This window comes from Danio aesculapii, chromosome 7 (genome assembly GCF_903798145.1).
Source record: "Danio aesculapii chromosome 7, fDanAes4.1, whole genome shotgun sequence".
Classification (NCBI taxonomy): domain Eukaryota; kingdom Metazoa; phylum Chordata; class Actinopteri; order Cypriniformes; family Danionidae; genus Danio; species Danio aesculapii.
In genome coordinates this window covers 27,479,310-27,491,547 of record NC_079441.1, presented here as the reverse complement: position 1 = coordinate 27,491,547, position 12,238 = coordinate 27,479,310, and the positions used below count along the sequence as shown (strand labels likewise).

The 12,238-nt window shown below is 34.9% G+C and overlaps 1 protein-coding gene and 1 pseudogene across 1 annotated transcript; one reads left to right on the top strand and one right to left on the bottom strand.

The window, feature by feature from the left end:
• The first annotated feature begins 1,698 nt into the window (after positions 1 to 1,698).
• LOC130231488 (neuritin-like protein) lies at positions 1,699 to 5,739 on the top strand. The gene is given in 5 exon segments (XM_056460818.1): positions 1,699 to 1,732; positions 5,234 to 5,378; positions 5,459 to 5,643; positions 5,646 to 5,666; positions 5,669 to 5,739. Coding segments are annotated over 5 exon segments (456 nt in total).
• A 1,199-nt stretch (positions 5,740 to 6,938) lies between these two features.
• On the bottom strand, positions 6,939 to 11,779 carry LOC130232842 (dynein axonemal assembly factor 1-like; annotated as a pseudogene).
• Between the last annotated feature and the right edge of the window lie 459 nt (positions 11,780 to 12,238).

The window sequence follows — 12,238 nt, the reverse complement described above, 5'->3', positions numbered from 1 at the left end:
TTAACAATATACACTTTTAATTTGATCACAGTTTCAGTGTAATTTAACTTGAAAAATTGAATTCTATGATTAATTAATTAATTTCAAAGTTCAAGAAGTACTTTAGTAAAGGTTCAGTCTAGATTTTCAGTAAAAACATTTATTCCGTTTTTTAGGCCTGATAATTGGTTGTTGCTTGTTCTTTAATAGTCACAATTAACAATTTAATCAATTTACATTTAGTCTGTTTACAAAATAAATAAATAAATAAATAAAATCCAACCTGATGTTTTAGATTTTATTTAATATTTACATTTTATTGAATGTTGCAACTACCCCTAAACTAAAAAATAGCATTTGGCTGTTTGTTCAAACTTCTTGTTTGAATTGAGCTAAATCAACACAATTTTTGAGCTTTCGTTGGGACAATTTAATTGCTTTATGTTGAATCCACTTAAATTTCCTGAAAACTAATTAGTTAACTTATGTCCTTCATGTTTGTAACAACACAAATCGTTTGTGTGTAACTCAACTCAAGTTTAAATTCTGCATATTATTATCATATGTACACATATTTTAGCAATGTGGTGTCCATAGATGTGGGTTTATTATATTACAATTTTGGGTTGTCTCTGAGAAGCTGAAGGAAATGCCAAAGTGTTGCATTTGTCCCCACTCTCCCTCACTTACCATTCTATTAGTTCTATTCTATTGGTCATTCTATTACCCTTCAATAAAAGTTCATTTTTTTTTCTATTTTTTTTGTTTGTTTGTTTAACAAGAAGATTTTTTTTAAAGCTAGAAACCTCTTACCATTAACGTCCATAATAATAAAAAACAACAAATACTATGGAAGTAATAAATGCTGCTATGATTAACACAATCATTTTCTTAAAAAAAAAAAACTTGAAAAAAACATGGCCCCAAACTTTTGACTGGTAATGTATATAATTAAAAGCAAAAAAAAAAAAAAAAAAAAAAAAATAATTATCGTATTTAAGCACTGAATTATTGAAAACGGAGTATATTTAATAAAATACTGTTTCCCTAACACTCTGAAAAGCAAAATCTATCTCCACTTATAGGATCTCAGCCTACTTAAAGAACACAATGATACCACCATTACTCCATGTCCAAAACAAACAAATACTAGGAAATAGTGAGCAGAGAAAATGAGAGAGTGCAGCTGATAGTAATGGCTTTATATAAGAGGTTGTAATCCGTCTTTATTCTGCTCTCCCCTTAGATTTACGCAATGACATAATCCAAGGCTGTCAATCAAACCGAGTCCACTGTGTGTTTATTAGAAAGTACCATGCTGGAATTAAAATAACAGTCCTACTGGGGTTATTCCATCTGTTTGTATATTGTGTTTGTGTAGGAGAGAAAGTGAGTGTGTGTGTGTGTGTGTGTGAGAGAGAGAGACAAAGACCAATAACTCTAAAGCATATAGAACCATTGTAATATAAGGTACACACTTTGATATAATAAACGCTGTAGCCGGAAATGATCTTTAATCCCACAGTTTTCCCCCCTTTTAATAATCAGATGTCGCATTCCCTTTCATCCATCAAGCTCAACAGTTGACGACTGGAAGGTGAATGAAGCATCTGAAGAAGCAATGGATGATTCATACTCGACTGTTTGTTGAAGTGTGTAAACATTAAGGTGTTCCAGTGTGTGTGATCTTCAGTTCAAAACTCTGGCTGCTCAAACGGAATGCATCTGCTGCTGTTCATTTCAATCTGCCTCAGTGAGTAAATGTCCATTTGTAATTATTTTCTTTTTATTTTCAGGCTTGTTTGTTTTGGAGTGTGTAATAATGTGATATGTCATAATTTGTCTCATATATATATATATATATATGTATATATATATATTTAATTTCAATGTTATTTCACATATTTAATTATTAAATTACAAATAATTGATTTTAATTTAATCTAAAATCCTGCATGTTATATATGCAAACATTTGCTTTTTCAATTCTTCTGTTATTTATCAGAGAATAAAAGTGAAGTTGTAGCCACAGTCATGATATATAGTGTGCTGTATATACCATGGCATAGCATTCAAAAAGAATAACACCTGGCTAAACTACTGAATACACTTGTATTTTTCATTCAAGATAAACATATCAAGTGGTTATAGTTGGGAAATGGTAAAATGGAGGAGATTTGTTCTTTTGAGCTGTTCTGCAGCAAGATTAAACATGGTTTTTGCTCTGGGTCTAATCCTCAGATTAATCCATGTGACGTACAGCAAGTCGCATAGACATACAGAAACATTAACATACAGAAACAATAGACTATTGCTATAGTTTGTATATCTGAATAATGAATAATATGGAGAATTTTTAATGAAAAGAGAATTGGCTTTACTTAGAAAAAAAAAAAACACTAAGAAACAGCAAGAAAATTTAAATTAAGCAAGAAAGTTTTCAGCAGACCTGTCAGTTAATTTTTCCATATACAGTTGAAGTCAGAATTATTAGCCCCCCTTTGAATTTTTTTTCTTTTTTAAATATTTCCCAAATGATGTTTAACAGTGCAAGGAAATTTTCACAGTATGTCTGATAATAATTTTTTCTTCTGGAGAAAGTCTTGTTTGTTTTATTTCAGCTAGAATAAAAGCAGTTTTTAATAAAAAAAATAAAATAAAATTTAAGGTCAAAATTATTAGCCCCTTTAAGCTATATATTTTTCGATAGTCTACAGAACAAACCACTGTTATACAATAAATTACTTAATTAGCCTATCCTGCCTAGTTAACCTTATTAACCTAGTTAAAAAAAAAAAAAAAAAAAAAAAAAAAAAAATATATATATATATATGTGTGTGTGTGTGTGTGTGTGTGTGTGTGTGTGTGTGTGTGTGTGTGAAAATATTATTTACTGTCATTATGGCAAAGATAAAATAAAAAAAATAATAAATAAATGTGTTGAAAAAATCTTTTTCTCCGTTAAACAGAAACTGGGGAAAAAATAAACAGCGGCTAATAATTCAGGGGGGTTAATAATTATGACTTCAACTGTATGTTGTACTGTTGTATACTGTTTAATGCTTGATTCTAATTGGTGGATGAACATTCTAAGCCAATATGCAATTATATCAGCAAAAGGCACAATTATGTTTCCGATACTCTTGATCCTAAAAGATCTCATACAAACACACACTGATACACAACAAATACACACCACAGGTTATTGCAGTATAAAATAAAGTATATTATGGTATTTATTATTTACAATTTAGTATAGTTACTTCAGTATACTGTAGAATTTACAAACAAAGTGTTGTAAATACTATAGTATAAACACACTAGTATAGTATGGTTTAAAACACAATAGTATTGCTATTGTATAGTAGTATAGTATATCAAATCAGTTTAAACCCTATATTTCATTTTACCCTCAAGGCTGTGAACATTGTGAAACATCACACATTGGCCCAAGCCTCTGTTATTAGCACTAAAACTGTATTTTAGAATTAGAAACTCAGGCTTGACACAAATACATAAGGCTTGAGATAAATATACATTTGATCCCCCCCTATAACGGTTTATACCAGTGATTCTCAACCATGTTCTTAGAGGACCACCAGCTCTGCACATTTTCCATGTCTCCTTAACCAAACACACCTGATTCAGCTCATCAGCTTATCAGTATCGACTGAAAGACCTGTAATGGTTGTGACAGACAAAGGAGACATCCAAAACAAGCAGTGTTGGTGGTCCTCCAGGAACGTGGTTGAGAAACACTGGTTTATACCATTGTGAAAGCATACTGCGCCAATAATGCAAGGAAAAATATAATTCAAAAGTCTGAAACTGGCAGTTCTAGAGCACCGATAGGAATCTTAAGTATTCACAAAACACATTTATTCTAAATTAGGTGTTTATATCTGCATGTAGCAAAAAAAAAGAAAAGAAAAATTAGACACATATTCTGTAGTTTGACCTACAGTAAATTCTAAAATAGTCACTAAATATCCTACAAAACACTGAAAATTTATACATTTTATTAATAAATTAAATGGAATTTAAATACATTCATAAATATGATTTACTGAAGCATGTATTACCAAACTACTACCGAAAAAAGTTGACCTCCCCGATTGTCAATGTATAATTCTATAAAATACATAAGAAACCTATACTGCGTCCAAAACTATTTTAAGAGCAACAATTGAACAATTATTTAGTCTTTAGGTGTGGTAACTGTAGTATAAGTGAAATAATTGATGATGAGCTATTAGAAAAATACCCGTTACTCCATTCCACATCACCACCTTGGGTGTGTTTTTTTTAATTCAATGGCCAGTTGTCAATTGTTTCTTACTTTAATCACGATTTCATTTATGTTATGTGCTTATACTATTTATGGTAGAAAGTGGAGTTCTTGGGGGAAAATTGTCAATTCTATAGTGTCAAACTCGGTTAGCTAGGAGTAACAAGGCTGACAGGATATTAGAACTATCAAACAGTTTTTCAAGGGGATGTGACAACTGTCTGTGAATATAACCAGCTGCTAATGTTAAAAATATATTCATTTTATTTTTATAATCACACTTCATAAGAACAGTCTGCAAAAACACTTTGATTGGCATACTACCTTTGTATATGTCATCAGAGAGTGAAAGCCCCGCCCACTTGTCATTATCTCTCCCTCATTAGCATTGGACGTTAGTCTTGTTTTTGAATCTGTCACTGGCATTTGGGAGTCACAATGGCACGATTGCCTCACAGCAAGAAGGTTGCAAGTTCGAGTCCCGGCTGGATCAGTTGGCATTTCTGTGTGGAGTTTGCATGTTCTCTCTGTGTTTGCGTGGGTTTCCTCCGGGTGCTCCGGTTTCCCCCACAGTTGAAAAACATGCGCTATAGGTGAATTGAATAAACTAAATTGGCCGTAGTGTATGTGTGTGTAGGAGTGTGTATGGGTGTTTCCCAGTGATGGGTTGTAGCTGGAAGGGCGTCTGCTGCATAAAACATATGCTGGTTTAATAAAGGGACTTAGCCGAAAAGAAATTTAATGAATGGCGTCAAAATCTGTTCCCAACAGGAACAATGCTGACAGCATAATTAACTGACAGAATTGAACAACAGAATTACAGTTTTTTTATTCAATTAAGAGCAAAAAAGGAATTAACGTCCTTAACCGTTGTTATCTACACTTGTGGTCCAGTCTGTTTAATAATTAGAAAAAGATGTACACCGAAATCAAAATCCTATCAGAGCTTTTTGGGTGTTTCCTCAGGTCTCTGTTGGTGTGTGCTGAGTGCAGCAGTGACTCCTCCATGTAGTGCTGTGTATAGGGGCTTCGCTGAGTGTCTGCTCACTCTGGGTGACAGTGTGAGCTCTAAGACAGATGAAAACCCTCAGGACATCAACTCCATTTGCAAGTGAGACACATGACAAATACGTCGCATTGAACACAGCTTCATCTCATTATCTTATTACATTGCAATTTTCATATCCGCAGGTCATGGGATGCCTTCCAGGTGTGTGTTAGTGGAGTGTTGTCAGGTTGTCGCGGCGATGCAGCAGAAATCTGGGAGTCTTTGAGGGCAGAGTCCCGGAAAACAGCATTTGCAGGGAACCTCTATGATATATGTGCCAGTCGTACTGAAGCTGTGACTGCAACCACACCTCTGGTACCCAACACTGATCAACCAATCAGGAAACCCTCAAGGACTCGCTCATTTTGTCAGGAAAGACCTGCTCCTGATATGCTGCTCTCTTCTCCTGCTGATTCGGATCTAACTGATAAACACAAATGCGAACTGATGGCAATGTCGGGTCTACAGGCACACATCTGCATAGAGTCTTTTTCTTTGTATTTGATATTTCCTCTAGTGTGTGATTTAATATGTAAGAGAGTTGGTGAGTCTAATTATGCGCTTGCTTGTTTAAAAACTTGTTTTGTATAAAAAACAGTAATGTTCAATGTTCAAATGTGTACACTATTAAATATTTGTAAATTGCACTGTAAAAAATGCTTGGTTCCACACAATTCCTTCATGTTCTCACAACCCAAATCGATTAAAGCCCCAGTCAAATCACATGATTTTTATTGTCGTTTATGAAAGTCACTATGTCAGATAATGTGATTTTTTACTTGATGAAATTTTGACTTGTTGTAGGAAACAAATCTGCCAGACTACACGTTTCTTCACAATCTGTCATCTTGTGACATCTACGATGACCGTTATTTCCCAAAGCAGTAACAAGTGTTGCTATAACTATATTTCTTATCTCAATTTCAAATTTTTCAATTTCAATCTCAAGAAACACTGATGCTTGCTGACAACTAATAACCACATTATTATAACCTTATACCACAACATTATAACCACATTAGGGCATTCTTTACGACATGGACAGGCTCAAACTTATGATTTCTTAATAATATTAAGATATTTTCTTTGAAATCTAAATGTATATTTTCTTGCCATGGGTTTCTTTTTAAACACTTACTCGCCTGAACTTGCCGCGAGTGGCATGGAAATTAAAGCATATAAGCAGCAGCAAGAAAACGTTTGATCCTATACAAATTTATCAAAAAAATAAATAAATAAATAAAAAATCGCATAATCTGACATAGTGACTTTTGTAACTGACAATAAAAATCATGTGATTTGATCGGGGGCTTTGATCGTTTTTTTTTTATTTGCTAATTTAAGTGTATTGATCTTAAAAACAATTAAGTTGTCCCCATAAAACCTTAAGAATTGTGGTTTCAACTCATTTTAAATAAGTGGACTGAACAAGCAGTAAAAGTCATTTTTTGAGTTTGTGTTAAAGGATCAGGTAAAAATGACACTACAAGTTGTAATTTGAGGGAACTGTTTGTGTATATGTGTCATTTTAAATTTACAATATTTGCAATAAAATTCAAAGCAAAGTAATTTATTTGACATTTTTATTTAAATGATTAACATATTCTTTTAACAAATTAAACATCTTTATCTATATGGTACAAGCCCTATATTTTGATATTCAATGTTTGTGCTGAAAGGCCTTCAGACGCAATATGGTTATATCTATTCCATTCAATCACAAAGACTCAGTCCAGTTCCTCAATCAGAACAGTCTTTCTTTTTTCCGTTGCCTTTGGGATGTCATCTCCAGCCTCTGCTAGACTGGTGAAGGCAGGACTCTTAGTTCTCTTAGTTGAGACACTGATAAGCTGCTGAGATTGATCAAGGGCCACGGTGTCTGTCTGAGGCCAGTGATACAAACTCTTAACAGCTTCTGACTCTGTGTCACTGCCGGAGATCACCTCAATCTTTGGATGGATCCCACTCTAAAAAATGTAGCATTTAAAAATTGTAATTTTTCCATTGGATGTGGCCCCAATTTTCTGTCACAACTGTGAAAACGACTTGAGAACTTCATGTGTATTTCGCATGCATTCACATCTCGCGATGCAGGTGTGTGCGTCGTCTGCTATTAGTGACTGACTGTAATTTAATGTACCATAAAAATGTGATTTTTTATTACTTTTCATAGGACATATAGATGCATTAGTTGCAGAATTTAAAAGCAGTTTATTGATATTATTATTATTTAAATGCTTTTTATTGCATATTACGTCATTCAATGCAACTATGCATGACTTTACAGAGAGCTTACGACCTACTAACTACGGTTTGCCTTAAGAACATGTGGTGGTGCAACCGAAGTGAGAACGAATTTAGTTACAAACTAGCTAGTAGTTACTAAGCCCCTACTGTGGACTTTACGTTCCAGTTTAAGAAAAAACTTACAAACAGCTGGTGCAACCCTACCCAGAGCCGGAATTAAATAATAAATATAAATATATAAATATAAATATATATAATAAATATTAAATAATATTCCGACTCATGTACAATGAGGTATATGCACAGAGAGGGACTTTTACTTTTCAGTAAGCCAGCTCAAGCGCTTCCGATGAACTGTCATGTTTTATAAAATCGCCACGTATAAGATCTGGTTTCTTTAAAATCAATCATCTTCATTGCCTGATTAAATACAATATAAAGTGGGTTTCAGAACAGGCAAAAAGCACTAAATTAAATTACATTGTTCTGTGTCATGTCTTTAAAATATAGACATTTATTTTACCACAGTATTTTCAGTGGAGTTTCTGAACTCATCTGCTGCTCCTGAAGGCGCTTGCGTTTAAACAGGCTTTCATCACGTTTTACGCTAACTAACAACTAAATGAATGCTTAAGTCTATTTAACAGATTTTATTTTAATTAATTTACATTTTCGATGCTCTATTAAAAAAACCCATATGAAACTGAAATTAGTCCCATCAACTTTTCACCGGAAGTTTATCACTGGCTGAAAAACACTTTAGTGCATTATATAGGCCGTTATGTGTGAACAAGTGTGAGGCGGCAGTTCACTAAACGGCCATTGGTGTCACTAATAACAAAGGTGTCTGAAATCTCTAAGAAAACACCTGCTCCTACCTGTGATGTTATTTGGAGTATGGGGCTATTTTTCTTCATCTTCAAGATCTGGAAGATCCTAGGGAGAATCCGAAAATGTTATTTGAATTGAAATACTATAAGAACTCAAATGAAACTGTATTCTAAAAACAAATGAGTTATAATGGTGTAAAGACTCACATCAATTGTTAGTGTCGGTTTATCCGACAGGGTGATAGACTCTATTTCATCCTCAGAGATCAGTTCAGTGACAAGAGCACCGGGACCTGAGACTGAGACTGAAACGCTCTGATCGGACTGTGATGGTTTTGTGTAGATGCTCATAATCTGATTCTTCTCCTCTTTAGGCTTCAGTCCCCATGCTGCTGATTGACTAATCTGTTCCTGGTCAAATGATGGATGAAGACTCTCAATCCATTCTGGTTTTGACTGGTCTGAATCATTTAGTATGTTTGAATAATCTGATCCTCATCAGATGCAGAGTTGAAATTGTTGTCCCATCTCTGATGATGATGGAGATGCATCATTTTGTTCTTGTGTTGTTTTACTATCCGAGTCACTCTCTGCTGGTTCAATATCTGATATTTCATCATGAGGGCTCTGGTCCTCAGCAACTGGACTTGGAAACTCTATAATTCCTGAGGGTAAAATCGTAAAAAAGGATTAATGATACTGTATGGTAAATCCAGAGTAAGAGAATGTGAGTGCTTGTTTACTCTTTGAATTTGTTTGAACTGTAATGTATAGGTAAAGCGAACGTGTGTTTGCCTTCTCTGAAAGCTCTCGGTCCTGCTGCCGTTTCAGAGCAGTCTCTCGAATAGCAGTCATTGCATCCAAACTTTCCTGGATCTTCCTTCTCTCTCTTGTTTGCCACATTCCCTTTCTTTTTGCTCACCTTCCAAACCACCAGCTGCCCAGGCTTCGGCACATGCTCTGTGAAATAATGCAAAATATAAAGCAACACCCTCTATGATCAGGGTTGCACAAACTCGGTCCTAGAGGGCTGGCGTCCTGCAGAGTTTAGGTCCAACTTTCTTCAACACACCTGCCTGGAAGTTTCTAGTACACCTAGAAAAAGCTTGAATAGCTGGTTCAGGTGGGTCTAATTGGGGTTGGAACTAAACTCTGCAGGACACCGGCCCTCCAGGACTGTATCGGGCACCCCTGCTCTAGAGTAACCGGTTACAAATATAAACTTTGTGGAGAAAACTGCAGATAATAATCTGACAATGCTATTTTTTAAACAGTAAACGCTGCTGCTAACCTATCTTTGGGAAATACAGGCCGATCGTCTAGATAGGTCAGCTGCTTCAGACGCACAATCAGAGTCTTCCTGTAGTTTGGGATTTTTTTAATGACTTCATTGCCCATTAGATTTAACACCCGCTGGAAAAATCAAACAAACATAAATTAACTAGCAATTTAATCAACATTTACAAGCAAGCATAACTGAGGAGAGAAATGCACTGTATTTTACCAAGTCAGGCATTTTCTCTAGAATATTAACTAGGGCTGGATCACTGATGTGATTGTGGGACAGATCAAGGACACTGATGGATGGACAGTGTGAAAGCTCCTCCATGTCACACACATTCTCCAGTGTGTTATGAGAGATCTGTAGAGTGGACAAGTCGCTCAAACACGCTGAAAAACAAAACTTTAATGTATTGATAAATGACAATAAATGACAGGGTCAAAGGTTTGACAATCAGTTTATTACTCACATATGTTCTCAATGACCTTAATATAATTGTTCGAGACATTGAGCGAGCAAAGCTTGCTGAGTGGTTCCAGGTTTTCCAGAGTGTGAATGAGATTCTGATGGAGGAACAGACAGCGAAGCTCTGTCTGATTCTCCAGATTCTCAATCTTCCGAATGCCATTACACTCGAGCCATAAGCAACGCAGGCCAGTATATTCTTCCAAACCCTCTATACAAGAAAAACCTACAATAGAGAATTGACAGCTTTATTGAAAGAGTTGAAAAGAAAGATGAAGATTCAACATTAGACTCTTCTGTGTAGGCAATTTCAAACCTTTAAAGTGAAGATAAAGTGTGTCATTCAGCCTTGGTGTCAGGTACAGTTTGTTTTTCTTGCAGTGCTCCCTTAAGAAGTCTTTGGTAATTCTGAAGAGGATACAGGAAATATCAATCAGTATTTTTTATTCTTAAGCTAATGAATCTAAGCAAATGTCATTTGGATATTATTAAAAACTGCACTTATCACCTAGGGCCTAAAGGCTTGGTGTCACTCTCTGACACCTTGGTTTTTGTTGTTTCGGCATTAACTTTTGTGCCATCAGCAGCTGCACTCCGAGAATCCAGATCTTTCAAAGAAAAAAAATCTTACTGTTAGGCATTTAACATGAAATGCTATAAAAGAACACATTGCATTTTCATTCCCTTTTAGGCAAATAATGGGTTAAATGTATTTTATGTAAAATGTATATTTTCTTAGAAAAAAATCACATCCTTCAGCTTTGGCTATGCACACTCAAATAGCACAATAAAACCATGCAAACTTTTGAAATGGGGACAGATACACCTCTCAGTTAAACAATGTATGACATGAAAAAAAGTATTTCAAAACTTAATCATGTACTTTATGTAATTAAAAAAAATCCAATTTTCTTTAACCTAAAGTTAAAATACAATATAATACAAGTCTTACTTAACAGATTTAGAGTGTATGTTATAAACAAGTTAGGTAAAAAGTCATTTAAAAGTAATGTTAACCTTAGTCATAATAACTCAAACCCTAAAACTAGTAATCTAACAGATCTAACCTAACAGATTCAACATATGTATTTTCATTTAAGTTTGATTTAATTTAATTTATTAAACAATAACCAGTTTAATTTTCATTTCATGTACCACAATAACTTGCTAAACATGTAATATTTCTGACAAGAAAACATGATGTATACATATATGCTTAAAAGTATTGTTTACTTTGAAATTTTAATATCAAACTTAATAACGTTAGTCAGAGCAGCAACATAAAACAAGTAGACATTTAGAAAAGGATGATAATATTCCAATAAAGCAGTAGTAGTAATAGTAAATAATGCAGGAATGGATACGTCTATGTTGGTCACGTTAAGTCTGTATTTTAATGTCATTTTAAAGACAAATGTAACGTTAGACTGTAAAGTTACCTGTAGCTAAAGACGCAACACCTTTACCCGTGTCATCAGCTTCAGCCCTGGCTCTTTCTCCCGCGTTCATTGATGTGGATACAATCATTTTTGTCTTCATTTCGCAGTGATATTGGAAAACAACATTAATCAAAGCAGAAGAAATGTATAAATGTGTCCCGCAATCAACTGTAGCTTAAGAGTTTGCCTGAAGTTTGCCTAGTTTCCATAGAGACTGACAGCGACACCCACTTGCGCGTGCTCAAGCCAGTGTTGCCAAGTCCGCGGTTTTCCAGCGGAGTTGGGGTACTTTATCTGTGTCCCCTCCATTGGTCCCCTCCCTCAACCCCCCGCCCAAAAGGAGATATTCTGAAGAAAGCTGAAATCCTGTATGCTAACCATTGACCTCCATTCTAGGAAAAAACAAAAGGAGTTCAATGGTTAGTGTATGGCAGTGTTTCTCAACCCCGTTCCTAGAGGACCAGGAACGCACATTTAGCACCACTCCACAGGTAAGTGGCATCAAAGTCCACATTTATTATTCATTCATTTTCTTTTTGGCTTTAATCTGGGGTTGATACGGCGGAATGAACCGCCAACTTGTACAGTATATGTTTTACACAGCGGATGCCCTTCCAGCTGCAACCAATCACTGGGAAACATCCATACACACTCATTCTC